The sequence below is a fragment of the Chenopodium quinoa genome, unplaced genomic scaffold (genome assembly GCF_001683475.1).
Source record: "Chenopodium quinoa cultivar QQ74 unplaced genomic scaffold, ASM168347v1, whole genome shotgun sequence".
In the NCBI taxonomy this organism is placed as follows: Eukaryota; Viridiplantae; Streptophyta; class Magnoliopsida; order Caryophyllales; family Amaranthaceae; genus Chenopodium; species Chenopodium quinoa.
The window spans coordinates 1356614-1378818 of NW_018744041.1; the positions used below are offsets into that span (position 1 = coordinate 1356614).

The window sequence follows — 22205 nt, forward strand, 5'->3', positions numbered from 1 at the left end:
GGTGTACTGATGAGAAGACAAAAATTTTGGAGTGTATCAATGGGAAAAGTCAAAACCACGGATGTATCAATGGGAATTTCCCTAATTTTTTTTCTTGTTTTCAATCAGTTTTAGATTATAGATGTTTAGTTATAAATTTATAATAAATCTCTATTATTCAACATATTTTGACCTATATTTTTTAGTTTCGTTTTCTCCTTCCTAGAAAGGGTTTGTAATTTAATGTTATCTCTTTTTTTAAAAAGGGGGAATAGTGCATTTAATTAATTAGAATGATCGTCCAACAATATCTATGGGGAAATCTTATTAGAAAGTGATTCACCCAACATTGTTCAACACCGCCAAGCATTATCCTAGCGAGATGATGGACAACTAAATTCCCATCTCTCTTCACATGAGACCAAAAAACTGAAACAAAGCTATTGCACTCCTGGAGTCCAATTCCAGGATGATATTGCTGAACCCAAATTCCTTCGCCTTCCTGATCCCAAACAGAGCAACCCTGTACTCTGCTACAAGAGGTTCCCAGCGAGCCTGAACCCTCCTGACCGCGGAAAACGTAACAGCCCTCATGCTGTCTCGAGCCACAGCACTCACACTAATCCAGCCGTCTTCCCGAGTTGAGGCATCAACGTTGATCTTCACCACTTCAGTAGGTGGGGGAGACCAAACACCCCCTGCTAACAGACTGCTTTACAGTGACAGTGCTGTAGATTCACTCTGTGTAATTGCTGAAGTCTACCACCAGTCTCCTATGCCTGTCAAGAATAACCTCATCAGGTTCACACTGCTGGCTCAAACACCCATTTATTTCGTCGGAACCAGAGGAATTAGGCCAAGAAGAGTTATCTAGTTGGTTCTTTGATGAAAATTTATGCAATATCATGTTGCTGTTATGTTAGGCCAAATTGCTGCTGAAAATGCATTTGTTGATGACTAATTCACTTGATCGCAACATTTAGATACAAAAGTGAGGAATCATAGAATATGCAACATTGCAAGCACATCTTGGCAGCAGTTGCATGAAACAATAAAATCAAAATTTTCAAATTAAAAGTCTTTTCATAAATTTACCCTCGGAAGGGTATAATGACAAGAATGTCAACATACAAAGTTAAAAATAGGAAAATCAGTAAAAGGAGTTCAGCCCAGGAAACCTTCTCCCAGCTGCTGTAGAGCTCTCTTCTATCTTCACCACTTATATACACCTACGGAGTATATATTTACGAATAAAGTGTATTTATAAGACTCAACACCAATCAAAATTTTGAAGCTCCAGTTGTTGCTCCATTTACTAACTCTCCTCGTAATTACATGCACCGAGAGTAAACTCTCTCAATGCGTATAGTTAGATTAATCTTATTATTGTTGATATTAATCATGCAAAGACTGCATGACCAGTGCCTCACCTCACTCCTTTGGTCTATTTATGCACATCCTTTTCTTAATTTCTCCCTCTTCATCCTCACCGTTTCCTCCGTATAACACTTTTAACTTTGAGTTTAGTTCACTGTTCAATCTGATTCCTTTCCCGAGCTTGAAGATGATTCTCCACAAGTATATTCTTCCTTGCTAACAACATTAGGAGGGCTCTCTAGTTGATTTTCCTCATTATTGCAGGATCTTGATTTACCAGGTCTAGATCTAACGTTAACACCCATGGGAAACGGCACCTGTAATTTAAAAAAAAAAAAAAAAAAAAACAGGAATCAGAGAAACGATGCAGGGTTACAGAATCACCCACCCATCACAAATAAAATATACTTCATACCATGTATCACCAACAGGATCAACATCAATTATTAAATTATTAACCCAATGTAGTTGAAGAGGCTTTGTAAAATGGGACAACATTACTGCAAGTCTGCAACTATAATTGTATACAATGGTAATACGTATTATAGGTTTTTTTTTTTCTTTTTTTTTTTTTTTTTTGGTGTGTGTGTAAAAAATAGAGAGAAAAAGAAAGAGGAGCAAAATAAGTCAAGAGTTGGTAATATATTTGCTCGATGATAGCTTGGTGATGCTCATACCTGATCACCAGCATTGGTGCCATCGCTGTGGAAAAGAATAGGTCTGCATCGCTTGTCCTCATTCATTAAGCTAGAATTCTGAAAATGAGCAACAAGAGCAGCTTTGCCTTGTATGCGAGCATAAGCAAGTGATGCAACCTTTTCACTGTTGAACTTTTCCCATTTCTTCCCATTTAATGTCTGCCCATTTCAAACTTTCAGGTCAAAATACACTCAGAAGTGAGCAAAAAATGAAAATTTTGAATTAACAAGCCACTAGTTAAGAGTTGAAAAGAAAACAAACCTCATAGCATGAGATGATATGGCTAGGATCAATCATGTTGATAAAGGCATAACCCACATTGCACTTGTTCTGCATAAAATGAGGATAGGTGTTAAGGAAAATACAGTCCACACAGAGTATAACAAAAGGTAAATCTCGTTTAGGTCCTGTCTACACATAATAGATAGTCACCGGATAAAAGTAAACTTACCTTAAAATCAATTGGTAAATAGATGAAGTCATAAGTTCCACGGTGGCGTTCATCAATGGCAGCCATAAGCATCTTGGATGTATATCTACAAACACGTAAAACGTGGTAGGGAGCAAATACAATCAAACATGAAAAATGTCAAGTTTAAGAAACTAAAAACAATTCACTAGGATTGATTCAATTAGTCCATTGACTCCAATCCATTTTTGTGGGATATATAGCATAAAAAAGATTAATTATATAGTAATTTAATTCACTTAAAACGGAAATTCTACGTACTTGTTAGGAATATTCTTTATCATAAGAGTGGTTCGATTGTCTTCCCCCCGCCTAATGCGGTCGAGATCAAGTTCATATAGTTTCTTGTTGTCAGCTTGAGCAGAAGAGCCATCACTTCTATTTCTTCTAGCACGTTCAACAGGATGTTCAAATGAGCCTGCCATGTTCATCTGGTTCCTGGGGGGATAAATCATGCCTCTTTGATGATGGGAATTCAGAACATTTCTAGAAGAGATTGGTAAATCCAAGCTGTTTCCACCGACATGAGGAAATAAATTATGAGGAACAAAATCCATGTGGTGCAGAGGGCTGCCTGAAAGTCTCATATTCCCTAATGGACCCTGGTGGAAGCCAGATGCTTCAGGCGACCCCCCTGGATAAGAATTTTGCCTATCCCAAAGAGAGTAGTTAACAGCTGGTGCCGATCCCACATGATGGGGTTGAATTGAGTTCAGCATATGAGATGGTGATCTAGTGAATCCATGAAGCTGATGTTGGTTTTGAGGACTACAAATCCCATTTGATTGCGAAGGGGAGTTTGGCCACCCAAAAGCTGGAGGTTGGTGGTGATTAGTATTACTCCACATGAAATGATGCCCGGGAAGAGATCCGCTCGCATTCCCAGATGTAGAAAAATCTAACAGAATAAAAGGTACAGTATAAGGAGTTTAGACATCCATCTGATTGATCTTAACTAAAATAAGTAAATTTCATTCTGTACATGCCTAGATTGACTAAGGGATGTTCACAAAGGAGATGCAAAAATCTCAAAACACACATACCGTTACACATTTCGACATTTGAGCTTATTCGGCCCAAGTGATTATTCTCAACCAGGGAACTAACAATAGCAGGCACGTAACCGTCAGAATTGCAAGAAACACTATTAGCTAAACCATCACTATACTTTGGAACTGAGCAAGGATAAAGAGTTGGCAAGCCTCGAAAATCATAATTTACTTGGCTAGCTAACTTTCCAGACTCAGAGAGCCCAGCTTGATAGCTTCCTGATTCAGCTCTGAGAAGGGATGGTAAGCCATTGGGGACACTAGAAGAGATTTCATGACGAGCAGAATTATCTATGAATGAACCCAGAGTTGCCTGTATGCCGGCACTTGTAACACAACTAGCATCGCTTTCCATGCTAATAGAGCTGATGGAGCTGCTTGAAATCCCTGAAAATAATGTTTCTAACATTTAATGATTAGAGTATCACCCCTTCACATTTAACCAACACAGAACAAGTAAGAAAGTTTCCTTACCAGCACTACTTTGCTGTACATGAATACCGGATTCCTCTTGCTCCATATCTGGGGGCAATGGTTGCATTAAACTGCATAAAGTGGAATAATAATCAAAAGAAAATAAAAGCTCAAAGAGAAAGGGAGAGAAATTGGCAACATGCTACTGAAACGTAGGTTTCAGAAATTTTGTATTATACTTCGTAACATGAATTTTTGCTTCAGCAAAATTGTGGAATTATACTCAGACTCTGCAGAGAAATCTTTAAAACTTGATACCTTCGTCTTGCTCCCCCAGGACGACTTGGTTCAACCTTTATCTTCTTACCAGCAATATCACTTTTGTCCAATGCACAGAGAGCTTCATCAGCAGCTCTGACATCGTAGAATTCTACAAACTTTTGGTTACTTCTGTGTGGGATTTCCCGTATCTGTGGTACATAAAATGAATTTGTTATATAATGCCCATTTGAAAGTGGTACTTGTGCACTGAAGAACATCAGACACTAAAAGTGTTAGCATGTGCAAAAAATAATTGACATACTTACCTCCTTAACCTCTCCATAAGCACCAAAAATCTGACGAATATCATCGATTGTAACAGAAGCATCAAGGTTAGATACCACTAGAGTTCCTTGGTTTACATCCTTATCTGAAGGATTGTCCTAAACAAATCAATCATGGGGAGGAGCATGAGTGTATTCCAATTTGATAACTCTACTGAAAGCCAAGTCAAATGCATGAAAAGCTGAAAATAAATAATTATTACCTTTGGGATTGAGTAATGTATATCAAGCCTCCTTCGTCTCAAAGGCTTATTTTGAAGTGCCTTCATTGCATTCCTTGCTGCTCTGATGTCAAAGTATGAAATCATAACAAAACCCCTATGTTTGCAAGCTGTATACAGGGTGCGGATATCTCCATATTGCTGCAAGTTTAGGACAAACAATTAGATTAACAATCCTCTGTCAAATTTCACAACTGCAAAATCGAGACAAGAACATAATTAATTTGACTACATTCCAATCATCGCAAGTGATAAACAAAAAAACTCCTACACCTACCTCAAAGAGAGCCTGCAACTCGGAATCTTCAACATTGCTATTAATGTTTCTCACAAACAAAGTGCGGTACGGATGTTCTCCATAAGGATGTTCCCCATTAAAAGAGATACTAGTTCCAGTGAGTTGTCCGTTAAAGCTGCAAGGAAATTCAGAATTCCTTTGTACTGCAGATGATGTATCATCTCCTAAATCCATCCCTCCAACACTATTAAAAAGGTCCAAATCTTCTATGTCATCCTCTCCTCTTAGTTGAATCTTACTTTCAATCCCATCAACAACAACTCCAGAGAGCAATTCATCATCATCAGGAAGCAGATTTCCTATGGTCTGGGCCTCAATTTCCTCAAGGGACTGAAAAGGTTCTTCCTCCTCATAGTGCGAGGCAACAGTATCAACAGAGTGACCATGGAAGTCGTCATTTGAGGATAGTTGCACTATAAAAATGGATTAAGAAACATTGAGAACAGATTAGTCATTCAGCACAGAGGAGCATGACAATCACCAGTTCACCATATAACAGTGTCATGGGAATTTGAGCTAATATAAGAAAATCAAAATGAAGTAACTGTGAGGGAGAATGACATAGCAGAAAAGTTAAGTTTTAGCATCTTCTCATGTAAGGGGGGAAAATAAAGACACTTACACTTTCGGGTAAACATCTCAGACATTGAACTTGAAAATAGCCCATTTTCATAGTGAGAAATTGTGTTATTCTTCTCCCATGACTGTTGTGCATTAGGATTTGATCTAGCGACAGGATTAAGGTCCATAGAACTCCACAAATTCAAGGACCGACTAAGAGCTCTTTCTGCTCCCACTGCATGTCTTTGCAAACTAAAGCTGACCGTCTGTTCAAGATTTTCATGACCATTGGTTGCTAGAGAATCCACATGTACTAGTTTCTCTAAAGGTGATCCAGCAACAGGAACCCCGCATGAAGTGCCAGCAATTGCATCTGTCTTCATACCTGCAAAATTTATAGTGGAAAAAAAATCATTTCTCCAACAATAATTTCAGGTTTCTTAAGTACATACAGAGAAGAATGAAATCAAACCAAGCTGATGATAAAAAGGAGGGATCATATAGAGACAAGCAATCACATCCTACTTTGCTGGCCGAAAGCATGGATTCACATCATGTTTAGCATAGTGTTTATGTGGTGGATTTGGAATCAAATTTGAGTTTCCACTACTTGAATCTGTTTGGATAGCACAATAAGAGGGAAAGGAAAGGGAGAGGGGAGGCCGGGAGGTAGAGCTCTATTTTCCTTCAATATCCTCCCATTTTAGAGGAATGATGTTTATCAAAAATGGAGGTTTCCCTCCCCCAATGCCTTATCCAAACAAAGTGTTAATGCTTGTTGTCATAGATGAGGTAGCACAATCCATTTCCCGAAGGTAACCATTACCACTTTTCATAACCTTTCTCAACTCCCAACGGTAACAAAAATGTTTCCCTCCTTAATCCCGAATTTTTAATACAGAGTACTAGGAATCCATTCCCCTTGTCTAGAACAAATAATGGTAACACTTACATTATCCTATTATTCATAAATAAGTAAAGCATACCCTTTCTCCTTCTTATATTCATACCAAACATGCACTTACAAAATAATCTTTGAACTTAAGTATACATAGCACTTACATGGTCTGATTTACAAATTCCATTGAAAATGTATTCTTTCATTAACAATAAAATGTTTCACTTTGTTTATTTCCTTAAAAATCCAACTATATGTGTGTTGGTTATAATCTAGTTTCCTAATCAATATTGGTTGATAAAAAGAAAATCCAAGGAATGAAAATGAGCAATACATCAAGGTATGAGATGGCACACTCTATCACCATCAATTTCTCAATTCCGGGAAAAAAGAATGGATGACTAGTTGACTACTCCAATAAGGCATGACAGAATTCGTTATGTACATTGTCGCTCCATCTCTGCATACTATGCAATGACCATTAAAGAGCCTAATTTGCCTACATAAATACATAATTGAAAGAAATTCTTAATTCGTATGTAATTATTACCTTCAATAACAACTTTCCATACACATTTTCAGATAAAATTCAATGAGTATTACACTGCAAATATTACACAAGCAATTCTAAGCAATTCCTCCAAAACCATTCAAAAAATTCAAAATTTACTATAATCCCTTCAAAACCTTCAATAACTACCTTAATCTAATGATCTACACAACAATATTAAATACCCAACTTCACAAATTACATGATAATAATATTTTAAGAATCATAATTCATACTACTCCATATAATTCAATCTAATACAATATGCACATGTACATTCTAGTATATCTTTATATTAAAGAACTTGGTATTAAAAAAAATTAATAAGAATTACCAAAGTTATTGATGTTCCAGAATGGAGATTGTTTGTCGGCAGGAAATTGAGGATCCCCAGAAAAGTAAGGCGATGCAGACAAACCCTGCTGATCCATCATTTGAGACGGCATTTTTTCCCAGTTTTTGATAAAAATCAAAAAAACCCAATAACCCAATTCAATAAAATCACAACTTCCAATAATGAATTTCGGGAATAGAGAGAAACCAAAAAGACAGACAGAAAAATTAGAGAAGAAGAAAGAAAGAAAGAAAGAAATGTATGAATATATAAAAAAGAATAAACTACGGCAAAAGAAAAGGAAACTGGTTAAGAATTGCAGGAGGGGTGGAGGGATCTAGGTATCTGTGCCGTGCAACAACATCCAAAACAAAGGCTTTTGTTTGATGCCTTAACACTCTCTCTCCTCTTTCATCTTCATCTCTTCTTTTCCCTGCATTGCACGTTAACTATACCTCCTTCCCTTCCTCCCCCTACCTGCTTTTCTTGTGTTATTTTATTGTATTTACGAAATGTTTGTAAGTCGAACAAATTTCTTTTTCTTCGCGCCAAAGGATATGCCCTCGCTCGCTCGCCTGCCTCCGCGGGGGCACGGGGGAAGGGAGGGAGAGAGGGAAGAGTAGGTGGAGGTAGAAGAAAACCAAAGATTGGTTTTTCCAACTAAAATTATTATTATTAACTAATAATTTGGGGAAAATGGGGTGTCGATTTTTATTTTTATTTATATATTGCGCGAAATCATCGTTTGGATCATGGAACACAGAAATCATGTAAGAGAGAGAATTCCCCTCCAAAAATTAAGTGTTTTTTTAAAAAATAAATGAATAAAATAAACTTCTCTAAAAACAACAAGGTGTGGAGAAAGAAGAGGACACAAGATCCGTTGGTCAATTACTAGTATTTTTCTTTTTTTCTTCTTTCTTCTTTTGTACTTTTATATGAATTAAAAAAAAAAAAAAAAAAAAAAAAAAAAAAAAAAAAAAAGGTGATTATTGAGCAGGTTCTAGCCGGGCCGAGACTGAAAAGATTATATCATTTCTGGGGCGAAATGCTATGTGCCTAAAACCATCCAAACTAGCCAGAGACCGGACCAAAAAAAAATAACTAAAATTGCATAAATCGTATTCCTAAGCCCGCTTAAAAAAATTTAAAAATCGGATTGAGTCGGAAAAATTTGCCAAAATTCAAATTGGGCTCAGTTTGATCAAGTCTATTTTGACTAATTAATTATGAAGTTTTTTTTTTTGCATAAAGGTAAACAAAGAAGTTAGGATAGTTTCTCTCAATATTGTACCCTAACTTATCTAAATAAATTAAACAAAAAATACTCCATTTAATAGTATAGATGAATGGATCAATATCTTTCTGAGCTTGCCAAAAATGGCTCAGAAAAGCAACATAGTCTGTAGTTATATTACCCCTCTCTATAAATGTAGCGCGAATGAATTGAAATGAGATTTCAAAATGGCTCCTTAACGTCTCCCATCAATAGCTGAATTTTCCACGAACATTCAGCATTTCCCTGTAAAATATTAATAATAAGTAAACTATCCCCCTTCTATGAACACCTTTGAAATATTATGGGCCTGCGCTAGAAGAAGATTGTTACAAAGGGTTGTAGCTTCTCTTAATCTCTTCCGCAATAAGCGGAGGACTCATTCCAAAATTAAAAGAGCGACTATAAACTTATTTCCCAAATGATCTCTTAGAGCAATGCCTAAATCCCTTCGACCATCCCGAACGAAACCATCAAAAATTATATTAATAACACCCAAGTGTGGGAGCAGCGCGACCAAGACAAATTAAACGAATACTCCTATGGGTAGGGCGAGAGCATGAGCATCCAAAGAGTCAAGAAAGTAACTTATATTATCACATGTACAACAAGGAAGAGATTAAAGAATGTAAACAAACAAATTATTGGATATTTCTTTTCTGATTACTTTTATATACAATTCATTTTACCTCTCATATCACTCTTAGAAATGCGTGTTTTAATGTTATGTTGCAAGCAAATGAAAAGAGGGAAAAAAAATCTGAGTCCAACTTATTTTAAGGAGGTTTTTTTCGTAAAGTTATCTCAATTCTTTTCACTAAAAACCTTTAAAATATAACTTAAGCTATGTGCTTTTACAGTTTTACCCTAATTTATTTATTTATTGTTTTAAAAACGAGCATAATGAGTTATTATCTGCAAATTACTCACTAAAGAAAAAAAGGGTTAGTTGGACAATTATTGGACATATTATTTTTTACTAAATTTTTTGTAAACGCTAAGGAGGCTAATGTGTGCGATGCGCGTAGGGTACGGTGTTCGAAAATCGGTCTGGTCTTCGGGTATAGAAACTTATTTTCTGGTTTTCGGTCCGATCCGAAACCCTGTAAAAATTGGTCTTGGACCAAATCGGTTTTTTGCTTAAAATTTTGCATGAAACCTTAAATAATGGTTAAGATTATCCTTAATAAGTTTAGAACACTTTAATTGTATGAGCTTTTTTGAAATAAATATACAAACGAAAAACTCTAAAATATAGTTTATCCTTTACCTTTTTCGAGTTTTCCATAAAGTTATTATAAATTTATAAAAAAAATTCTTAAAGAGGTTCGGTTTGGGTTTTGGACCGATTCTTTCGGTCCAGGTTCAGTCCCAGCTTAATCAGTCTGGTCTTCAGTTCTTGAAATTATAATTTTTTATCTGGACCGGTATGGTCTTGGATCGATGACCAACCCTAGACGTGCGTGCCATACCTAGCCATGAATGTCCGGGGAACTCTTTCAACTTGGCCTTATGCCATAAATTAACTGTTTTTAGTTATCAATATTAAGGAAAAATATGTAAACAAATTTATTTAGGGGTATGAATGTTGGAACACTATTTGTAAGAATTCAAAAAAAGAGTTGTTACTCCGTATCATTAAACAAATAAGTAAACAATCTTTATTTTGAGCATATATGTCTGCACACTATTTATACAGAGTTTACTTGAGCTTTTTAAAATGTAGGGATTATCAAGAAGAAATGAGAGACCGATATGTTTATTTATAACCATACCTAAAGTGATAAGTGCTGACATTAAATCACTATTATACTGTTGTGAACTTCTTACAAATAAAAATTACAGTCAAAATTATTAGTGGCACCGTCATCCTATTCTTCTATTATCAATATAAAACTTGGACATGGTAGAAATATTGACATTATTCCCCTATGGACTTTTAGTACTAAATCAATTGACTAAATACACAATGGCTAACAAATTACCTAAAAAAGGCTTGGGTTTTTAAGGGGGCCAGCTTATGGGCCAGGCCTTTCTCTGACCTGATAACTAGTATCGCTGCCTCGCCCAGCTCTATCAGCAGGCCCTTTCTTTTGCAATACTTAAAAAGGTCTCTCATGGACCAATTATTATTACAGCATTCTCTACCGTAGAATTCGGCAGAGGGGAGAGAGCTCAGTGAGGAAATAAAGAAAGAAGAGCAGGGCAGCTAATTGAATAATAGAAGAATAGGATGAGCTTGAGTCTTTTATAGTTTACTAATTCTTTGATTTTTTTTGGGTTCCTTTTTAATAAAACAAAAACCACTAAACTAATGTTGATATCTCATAAAACAAGTTTTAATTTAAGAAAATTGACTTTATTACCAATTACAACTATGGATAACCTTCTTTTGAAAGGTCTTGCTATCGATTAATTCATGCTGATCTCTATCTTATTACAATCAAGCAAATCGATTGAAAATTGCCACATGTTGAATATGTAGTGGCTCGTTTGAATAAAATTAAACAATCTCTCATATCTCACTTCCTCATCTACATAATTGCAACCACCACATGCACCATAACTGTTAAATATAGTATATATTGTAATTAGTCAAAGAAGATATTTGTTCCTATTATATCTTCTATAGTTGTCGTATATAGTGGAGTTAGTCAAAGTTGTTAGCTTTGTAATTATCCTAGCTTGAGTTAAGCCTATTATCAAGGCTGTAGTTGTGTATATATACGGTGATCCAATTGATCAGTATTCAAGGAAAACATTATCCAATCTTTCATGGTATCGGTTAGCCTAGGTTGCCTTCTTCTCTAAATTCCGCTGCGCCCTAGTGCTCTCCTTCCTTATCTTCTTCTTTTCTTCATCTCCTTTTCTCCATGGGTGATTCTAAATCATCTTTTCATCCGGCTCTTGCCGTCTCTAATATCAAGAGTGCTATTCCAATTACTCTTGATATGAAAAACGTTCAATACTCTACGTGGGCGGAGTTGTTCAAAATTCACGCAAGATCACACAAAGTCCTTCACCATATTATTCCTCCAGAAAAAGGCAAGGAAAAGGTTCCATCTACGGATGAGGAGAAGGAATTTGGTCGACCTTGGATGCCGCGGTCTTATCGTGAATCTATTCTACTATCTCTAATGACTTGTTGCAGACAATCATTGAACCCGACTCTACGGCCATGGATGCTTGGAATCGATTGCGAGATATATTCCAAGATAATGAACATTCCCGTGCCGTTGCTTTGGAGCAAGAATTCTCCACGACTGCTATGGAGGATTTCCCGAATGTGTCGGCTTACTGTCAACATCTTAAGTCCCTTGGAGATCAGTTAAAGAATGTTGGGGCACCGGTTTCGGACAGCCGTATGGTGTTGCAATTGGTAGGGGGTCTCACAAAAGCATACCGTGGTGTAGGTACGGTAATCCGGCAATCCGACCCTCTTCCTCCTTTTTACAAAGCTCGGTCAATGCTAATTTTGGAGGAGGCGGGTATGGCAAAGGAGGCAGCCATTAAGTCTGCCATGATTCACACTTCGCAAGACGATGTTTCGGAGAAGCACAGTCACTCGAAGGGGAAGCAGTCGGTTGGTCAGAACTCCGGCAGCCGGAAAAACAACAACACCCGGAAGAATTCCGGTGGTGGCAGACGCAACAACAGTGGTGGCAAGTCTGGTGGCCGAGGACAGAACGGGGGGAACTCCAACTCCAATGCTCCAACGTCTCAATGGCAGCATCAGCCATTTATGTGGCCTTGGTATGGGCAGACCTGGCCCATTCCTCCTTGCCCATTCCCTAATCAAGGATGGGTCAGGCCTTCTATACCCCAGCAGCAGCGACAGCCCGGCATCTTGGGCCCAAGACCACAGCAGCAGGCCTATGTGCAGCAGTCCATTCCAGCATCTGGTCAGTCCGCTTCTTGGGTGCCTACAGATATTGAAGTTGCGATGCATACCATGTCCCTTCAACAGCCCGACCCAGCTTGGTACATGGACACTGGAGCAACGTCTCATATGACGTCCTCATCCGGTAATCTCTCGTCTTATTTTAATTTGAGCAATCATCCTACTCATAATATTATTGTTGGTAATGGTCATAAAATTCCGATTCTTGGTTTTGGTCACTCTAAATTGCCCTCCCCTAGTCAACCTCTCTCTCTCAAAAATGTCCTTCATGCTCCCAAATTAATTAAAAATCTCATATCTATTAGAAAGTTTACTACTGATAATTCTGTGTCAGTTGAGTTTGATCCTATTGGGTTTTCTGTGAAGGACTTTCGGACGGGGATGCCAATAATGAGATGTGATAGTCAAGGTGACCTTTATCCATTTTCATCTTCTCTCAACAATCAAGCTTACTCATCTACCTATGCCGCTCTCTCTCCCAAACTTTGGCATAATCGGTTGGGTCATCCGGCGGCTCCTACCTTAGATGTGCTTAGGAAAAATAAAAGCATTGCTTGTAATAAAATTTCTAGTTCATGTGTTTGCGAGTCTTGTGTACTTGGGAAACATATTAAGTTGCCATTTATTTCATGTACTTCTTGTACTTCTATGTCATTTGATATTATTCATAGTGACCTTTGGTCATCTCCGGTTTTGAGCTCTTCCGGGCATCGATATTATGTTTTATTTTTGGATGATTTTTCGAAATATTTGTGGACTTTTCCTTTGGCTAAGAAATCTGAGGTGTATGACATATTTTTAGCTTTTAAAGCCCATATTTCTACTCAATTTGAACATAATATAAAAAATGTCCAATGTGATAATGGCCGGGAATTTGATAATGGTCCTTTTTGGGATTTTTGTAAAGCTAATGGCATGTCTTTCCGCCTATCTTGTCCTTATACTTCATCTCAAAATGGGAAAGCCGAACGTAAAATTCGGACTGTAAATAATATGTCAAGAACTCTTCTCGCTCATTCTTCTCTCCCCCCATCTTTTTGGCATCATTCCCTTCAAATGGCAACATATCTTCTTAATATCCTTCCAAGTAAACTTCTGGGAAATAAATCTCCTCTTGAGGTTCTTTATCAAAAGGTTCCTTCTTATTCTCATTTACGGGTTTTTGGTTGTTTGTGTTACCCTCTTTTCCCATCTACCACTATTAATAAATTACAACCCCGGTCTACTCCGTGTGTTTTCTTAGGGTATCCTTCCAATCATCGAGGCTACAAGTGCTATGATTTATCTTCTAGAAAAATTATTATTTGTCGCCATGTCATATTTGATGAGAATGTATTTCCTTTTGCTGATTTACACTCCCATGCTTCCCATACATATGATTTTCTTGATAATGATTTGTCCCCATACGTGCTAAATTATTATCAAACTTCAAGTCATGCAGCTCCAACCCAACTCGCAGGGCCCAGTTGAAGGGAATTATAGGTACTACGCAGCGGAAATAATCATGAATCATATTTATATAGCACCTAACCAAGGATCTCATGCATAACACATAAAGAGTAAGAATAATACCTTTGAAGCGTGATTCCACCGGTGATCGAGCAAGAACTAGGGAGATAAAGAACCTCAAGTGTGATTCCTCTACTTGGTCCACGGGCACAGATTAAAACCTCCACTAATGCTAGTTAGTTGCAATTGAAACCTTCAATTGACTTTCTACGGAGATGAACGAACAACGAACTAGCCAAGGACCACCGCGCAACACCACGAGGACCACTAGGGTGGTCGGCCGTGGGTGAGAGGGGAGAGAGAGGCCCGTGAGTTTGAGAAAGGAAAGGACTTTGGATGATGGTTGCTTAGATTCACAATTCACTGTATGTTAATTGTGACTTAATTAATCAACCCTAGGCATGACTATTATTTATAGATCATATCTCTAAATAATAGTCCAAGTCAAAGCCCAATTCCTAATCCCACTCAAACTACACTTAGCCCAATCATACTTATGACTAATTAAATGCTCATGAGGCCCATTAATGGGCCTCTAACTTGCTTAACCCATTACCCTTGTGTGTGACCTTATAGGATCCATTCTAAAGGGCTTTGGACTATTTAACTAGCCCAAAGATCATCTCTCATAGTCTAGCAATAGAGGATGACGCCCCAATAGGATGAAATTATTATCTCCATAATAGTAATCCTTGATATATCTAGTAATTGCACTTATCGAAGACACAATTCCTTCAAGTTCACCTGTCCAGCAACTCACACCCACTTGTGAGCCTGTTGTGACGCTAGAACCCATCAGCGAGCAGCCCAGTCCAGCTTCTGGGTCGGCTTCTTCTTCTGGCCCAAGGCCATCTTCCTCCTTGCCCACTTCTCAAACACAAACCACCCCAAATCAATTCCCTCCACAAAATATTCCTCAACAGCCTACTGTCATAACTCGTAGCCGTAATGGAATTTTTAAGCCAAATAAAAAGTATTCCATGCATACTGCGGTTCAGGGGTCTCCATTGCCTCGTAACCTGGTTGCGGCTCTTCGTGACCCAAATTGAAAAATGTCCATGGATGATGAATATAATGCTCTTATTGAAAATAAGACGTGGGAGTTGGTGCCCCGTCCTCCGCATGTGAATGTTATTTGATCTATGTGGATTTTCACTCATAAAGTTAAATCTAATGGTGATTTTGAGAGGCATAAAGCCCGTCTTGTAGGTGATGGAAAAACACAACAGGTTGGCATTGATTGCGGTGAGACATTTAGTCCGGTGGTGAAGCCGGCTACTATTCGTACTGTTCTCAGTCTATCTCTTTCGAAGGAATGGTCGATTCATCAGTTGGATGTCAAAAATGCCTTTCTTCATGGTGAGTTGCAGGAAACTGTGTATATGCATCAACCCTTAGGTTACAGGGATCCTGGCCATCCAGATTATGTTTGCCTCTTGCGTAAGTCATTATATGGACTGAAGCAAGCCCCTAGAGCTTGGTACAAGCGTTTTGCAGATTATGTGTTGTCTCTTGGTTTTACTAACAGTAAAATGGATAATCCGTTGTTTATTTATCAAAAGGGGTCTGATATGGCATACATTTGACTCTATGTTGATGATATAATTCTCACTGCTTCTTCTGATACTCTCCGTTGTTCTATTATGGATCTTCTGAGCTCTGAGTTCGCTATGAAGGATCTTGGTCCTTTGAATTATTTTCTGGGAATTGTTGTGACCCGGAAAAGGGGGGGGTATGTTTTTATCTCAACGGAAATATGCCGATGAGATAATAGAGCGAGCAGGGATGTCTTCGTGTAAACCATCTCCTACTCCGGTTGATACGAAGCCTAAGGTTAGTGCTACATCTAGTACAACATTTGATGATCCCACCCTCTATCGGAGTCTTGCAGGGGCTCTTCAGTATCTTACTTTTACTAGGCCGGATATTTCTTATGCTGTTCAACAGGTCTGCTTACATATGCATGATCCTAGGGTTGATCATATGACTGCTCTGAAAAGAATTATTCGGTATGTTCAGGGTACATTGGAGTACGACCTCCATTTATATCCATCTTCTTTTTCTACTCTGGTCTCATATACTGATGCAGATTGGGGTGGGTGTCCCGATACTCGACGATCTACTTCTGGTTATTGTGTATTTTTGGGTGACAATTTGGTGTCTTGGTCATCAAAACAACAACCAACAGTGTCGAAATCGAGTTCAGAGGCAGAATACCGTGGGGTGGCAAATGTTGTTTCCGAATCATGTTGGCTTCAGAACCTTCTCTTGGAGTTACATTGTCCGATTAATAAGGCCACTCTTGTTTATTGTGACAATGTCAGTGCAATTTATTTATCAGGAAATCCAATTCAACATCAACGGACAAAACATATAGAAATGGATATTCATTTTGTCAGGGAAAAAGTTGCTCGGGGTGAAGTCCGAGTGCTTCACGTGCCTTCACGACATCAAATAGCTGACATCTTTACTAAAGGCCTTCCTCTAGTATTGTTTGGAGATTTTAGGGACAGTCTCAGTGTCCGTAGCCCTCCCGCTTCGACTGGGGGGTGTGTTAAATATAGTATATATTGTAATTAGTCAAAGAAGATATTTGTTCCTAATATGTCTTCTATAGTTGCCGTATATAGTGGAGTTAGTCAAAGTTGTTAGCTTTGTAATTATCCTAGCTTGAGTTAAGCCTATTATCAAGGCTGTAGTTGTGTATATATACGGTGATCCAATTGATCAGTATTCAAGGAAAACATTGTCCAATCTTTCAATAACCATTGATGTACCCAAGCTTCCATGCCACTTACCTTCCTTATCATCACCATCCCGAGTCATTCCCATCTTACAACCCACGAACCAATCCAAAAACCGCAGTTAAGAGTGGTGATAAATTGGTGATTGCCATAAGGTTCTGCAAACACGATGGTTGGTTGGTAGTTTGGGTCGGGGTGTGTGGTGGTTTGGCAGGTAACATGACAGTATAAAAGGATTTTGAATTTAAAAGTAAAAATTTTAAAAAGTTAATCACTAAAAGTCAAAATGTAGCAAACAAAAGTAGAACAATATGTTTAGAGGGAGCATCCAAGGTTTTTTTTTTTTTAAAAAAAAAGAAGTCTTAAAGGACATTAAATTTCATTAATATAAGCCATACAGCATATACAATTGACATTGAACGATAATGAAAACGAATTTAACAAAATCAAACAAGAATTAATCGGAGAATGGATAAGAATCCAAATACATAAATATAACAATTCGGCATATTCTCGATTCGTTGTTGTAACACCCCAATAATTCTCTCTTAAATCTGTAAATACCCTGAACAATATTCAAGAGAATTACTGGCGTGCTACCGCCACGTGTTCAAACGTTAAGGCTTTATCAGAAAATAGCAGCGGAAAAACTAACTCAGTTATAAATAAGTTTCAAAAACAACAAATAAAACCAAATTAAGTGATACAAGATGGAACCATTAAGGCCCTTATTCAAAACCCCACAAAAGTAGTAAATAAATAAAACCAGAGTTTAAATAAATTCAAACTTATGAAAAGAAATAAACTGCGAATAATAACCAACTCTCTACTCAAAATCCCACAACCCTGATGCGAATGCTGCATATGTAAGAACCTGTGGTTAATCTGCTCCCCAATATCACAAGTGTAAAAATTGGATCGTCACAGGGTCATTGAAAGCGAAGGCCATGACCAAAGAAAGACACACACAAAAGCACGCAATCAACAAAGCTGAGTACATACAAGCTGCGAAATAAATTAAGAACATACCTAACATGCTATTAATAATCAAGCATAAGCATCATAAAATACAGACTCAATTCACGACTCAATTATCAAGTTTATTAAAACCTCACTAATTGATATTAACTGACTCATTTATTTACTTCATTGGATTTAGCAATAGACAAAGTTGTCCAACCCATGTCCCATTTGGAACATCAATAAAAGAAAAACCCCATGCCTCCTTTCGGAAACATCAATAAAAATCCAACGACCACGGGCGCGACTCCGTGACCGTAGTTAGTATGAGATCTCACCTAACTCCTAGTTTTAAAAAATAAAATATTTGAAATAGGAGACTCGTAGATCAGACGGCCTCGATAAAAGTACACGACTAATATACCCCGTGTACCCCAACCCCTGATTGTCATTACTCCAGAAGTGCACCAATCCAGAGTTTTATTGCTCATCCATCTTGCACTTTACGTGATTTACAGGTTTAGACTTGGTGATGACTCATATGCAAACAATACAATCAATCCAATATCAATTCAATCAAGTAAAACAACTTTTCAATTTCAATTCTTGATTTATTAGTGACAAGCAACATTTATTATTTATTATTTATTCCTTTAACTACCTCAGTGTATAAACACCTTGAGTGCATAAGGCACCCCAAAACCTTAACCTCGTCTTATAAGACTTGAATTCTCCCGTTACTCATCCTATTTCAATAATCATGAATGAGTAATAAATTAATCTTTACACCAATTGCATACCTTTGCCTCTAAGCACACCTTGCATAATTAGAGCATAAATAATACTTGCAATATAAAATAGTGCACATCATATGAAATTCACAATGTATAACCAAACAATTTAGTCCAGTCATCCCTATACATTACACTAAGTTCTCGATCCGTCCTTAAACATGCACCTAAAAGCAAGATTTCGTAACTTGTACGTACCTTGAATAAACGAATTGGTATGTCACTTAACCAACTAGAAATCACCTTCTATAAAGTCCTCTCCTAAACCAAACAATAAGATTTCAATCAATACCCAAACAACCAAATTTACAGCAATACTAACTTACTTTAAAACCTTCAAAATCCAATTAAACAACACTTTAAAACCTTCCCTTTAGTTAAAATTATAGGCTTATGTATAGTTCTTTATATTTCCTTCATAAAAAACTTAAAATACATCATTATACATGAAATTACAGCAAGTTTAAAGTTTAATAAAAATCTTAAAATTATTTAAAAAACCCCTAATAATCTCCCTTTTTAATGGGTGATTAAACCCTCTTTATAAAACATCAAAAGTAGTACTTAGAAACTATTTTCAGCACTTAAAACTTCAATAAAACATATATTTATGCTTAATTAAATTTAAACATAATTAATTTTATTAATCAAACTCAAGGATAATATTTTAAGTATAAAAAAACTTCGTGAAAATAAAAAACTTCGTGAAAATACAACTTGATACTAATTAAATTACTTTCAAACAATAAAATCAAAATCCATAAATCAATAATTATAATTATACAAATTAATAAAACAAAGTAGAGAGAAAATAAGACTAACCTTTTTGTGTGGGAAAATTTTGGGGATTAATAGGGTATTTATAGGAGGGAATGTTGTAGGGTAAGTAAGAAGATTGGGCCTCATAAAATTATTGGGCCAATTAGGTAAATGAAATGGACTAGGCTTTGTTTGTATGATCATGAATTGTAGAACATAGGTTCATAAAATAGTTTGTGCTAAAATAATTTTTAACCAATATTAATAATTTGAAACTTTTGCAATTAAATTCCGGAAAAGTACAAATAAATATTATAAATAAAATAAAATTTCATTTATAAAATATTTAAAAATACGGGGGATTACAGTTGTCTCATACAACCTTTTGAGTCGATCCGTCGTCGCTTCAAAATTTTGTGATAAAGTAAATTCTTGTGCTGATTCCGTAACCCGAATTCGAGCCATAATCAATAGTAGCCGCGCACAACCGGAGACCAAATTAAGCACAAATAAAACCTTGTTTTTCGAAGGAGTACAAAAAAACCTTGTTTTTCGAAGGAGATCGAAAAAACCCTGTCTTTCGAAGGAGATAAACCTTTTCTTTCGAGGGAGACATTATTGTAACCTGAAACAAAAGGGCTTTCCATCGGTGAAATCCGATGGAAGCCCCTTTAAAATTGACAATGGAGGCTAGGTTTAGGAGAGAGAAGAGAGAAAAGAAGGCTAGGCTATATTTCTTAGTTGAACGGCCAAGGTTAATCCATGAGATTAACATTTCAATTTATCTCCTATCACAATTTTATGCATTGATTTTTGTGCCACTTTATGATTTCACTTTTTATTATTAAAAAATTGAAGAAAAACAATTTTTTGTGAGAGGAGACATATTTACTGATTTATTTTAGAGATTAATTTAAACTTTCCCTTTTATATAAGACCTAAAATAATATTACAATTGTTTATTTTAGTTGACACGTATTTATTTTTGGAAAGTGTATTTTTGGTTGGCCTCACTTCAAAGTTGATTAAATAAGCTAAAGCACATGATCTACCTACTTGCTTTACCATTATTTCTCTTCTCCTTAAAGTGTGTGTCTAAATTGAACGTATAATCTAATAGATCGAGTGAAATCATCGACCTAAAAGATATTACCAATTTACCATAATATTAAAAATATGAATCACTAATATCGTATCAATACTTTTTATTGCATCATAATTATCACCCTTTAGTTGAATCATCAATAACTATATAAAAAAAGACACACCATTTTTTTTTTGCTAAATAAAATTTTATTAAAGAAACAACACTTATATACAAAAATAATACCCTAATATATAATATAATTGCTTGCAATAAAAATGATTTGACATATCTTTAACACAAATATTTATATAACTATAAAATATTTCTTAAATTTTGATAATTTTCTACATCATTTTATATCTAACATATCTTTCGTAATCCTTTCTTTTGATCAAAATTTGTTAATTATATTTTTAGATTTTTTTTATCATAAAAAACTAATTATAATGATATTTTAATAATATTTAGTTATTAAACATTACCGTGCATGGCACGGGAACTAACCTAGTATGGGTAATAATATTGTCTGGCCCGTCACTGGAACCTAAGTGAACTATAAAAATATTTCTTAACATAATTTTGATAATAATCTACATCATTTTATATCTAACATATCTTTCGTAATCCTTTCTTTTGATCAAAATTTGTTAATTATATTTTAAGATTTTTTTATCATAAAAAACTAATTATAATGATATTTTAATAATAGTTAGTTATTAAATATCTATCTCCTCCTGTTATCTCTCAAACACACACATAAGTTGAGAAAAAAAATTGAATATGGGACTTGCACGAAATCTTAGAGATGAACTATGTTTATGAAAAACAACGATCAGAAAAAAAAAAGGATCTCACTCAGGCTCTTGATACCATGCTATACATGACTAAATAATTCTCAGTATTCTGATATCATATTCATGGCCACATACAATATTAATAGGCTTAGTAAATTTGAAGGGCAAGGCCAAGATATACTACAATAAACTCTACAATATCTTTCACAATATACAATATTATCATATATAACAAAATATATTCACCAAGATCTCATAATATCCCAATAAAATCATATCCTACCATAAATATGGCTAATGATATTACTTTCCTAATATATGTATGGAAAGTATCTCACACAAATATATTTTCCTATATTTTATGATATGAATGATATTAGTTGATGATTTCTTTCCTATTAGACCACTACGACTAAGCTTGGGCTAGCCTTATAAGTCATTAGGTGCAAAATGAATTATGTCCAAATTGATTTTGGACATTGAAAGGAGTTTGAAGCCCTAAGTGGATTGTTTGTCCAACAGTCTTGCCTTCTTAACTACTCCTTTTATGAAGTAATACTGTAATAGAGATAGTTGTCACCTAAACTCCATAATAAACTACTTAGATTAACATTACATACTATTTAGCTACTTCAAAATTTATAAAATTTTTATACATCTTATTATTTATTTTTTATTTTTTCGAGATACAATATACGGAGTATATTTATTTTTTATCACACACAATATAAGTCTCACATGGCAATGTAGTTGGTTCATTAAAATCTTATTATGAATAAAATTAAAAAAATGTGCATGAAAAGTATGAGTGTATGACCAAGTCACTAGTCATATAACATGACTCATATCCAACATCCAAGTTCCCGCCTTTGAGGTCTTACCTTTCAGAAATCCCCTTATTAATATTTTAATAATAATAATAATAGTAAC

General features: G+C 35.9%; 3 protein-coding genes across 4 annotated transcripts; 2 read left to right on the forward strand and 1 right to left on the reverse strand.

Annotated features, from left to right (window-relative positions):
- Positions 1-1042: 1042 nt before the first annotated feature.
- LOC110690459 (protein MEI2-like 4) lies at positions 1043-8610 on the reverse strand. 2 transcript variants are annotated; one of them, XM_021867298.1, is made up of 13 exons: positions 7455-8610; positions 5734-6057; positions 5091-5524; positions 4796-4954; positions 4575-4691; positions 4306-4457; positions 4048-4118; positions 3568-3960; positions 2786-3422; positions 2507-2591; positions 2317-2385; positions 2034-2213; positions 1043-1673 (listed from the first exon to the last, which is right to left on the reverse strand). In XM_021867298.1, the coding sequence occupies exons 1-13, from the start codon at positions 7564-7566 to the stop codon at positions 1515-1517; spliced, it is 2892 nt and encodes a 963-aa protein (XP_021722990.1). In that variant the 5' UTR covers positions 7567-8610; the 3' UTR covers positions 1043-1514. The 2 variants fall into 2 exon arrangements, with proteins under 2 accessions (XP_021722990.1, XP_021722989.1); XM_021867297.1 differs by having other exon boundaries at positions 3568-3975.
- A 3298-nt stretch (positions 8611-11908) lies between these two features.
- LOC110690571 lies at positions 11909-12969 on the forward strand. The gene is made up of 2 exons (XM_021867434.1): positions 11909-12711; positions 12966-12969. The coding sequence occupies exons 1-2, from the start codon at positions 11909-11911 to the stop codon at positions 12967-12969; spliced, it is 807 nt and encodes a 268-aa protein (XP_021723126.1).
- A 1297-nt stretch (positions 12970-14266) lies between these two features.
- Positions 14267-17257, forward strand: LOC110690462 (uncharacterized mitochondrial protein AtMg00810-like). Its single transcript, XM_021867300.1, has one exon. It carries the CDS (start codon positions 15875-15877, stop codon positions 16718-16720), a length of 846 nt encoding a protein of 281 aa, XP_021722992.1. The 5' UTR covers positions 14267-15874; the 3' UTR covers positions 16721-17257.
- Positions 17258-22205: the final 4948 nt, after the last annotated feature.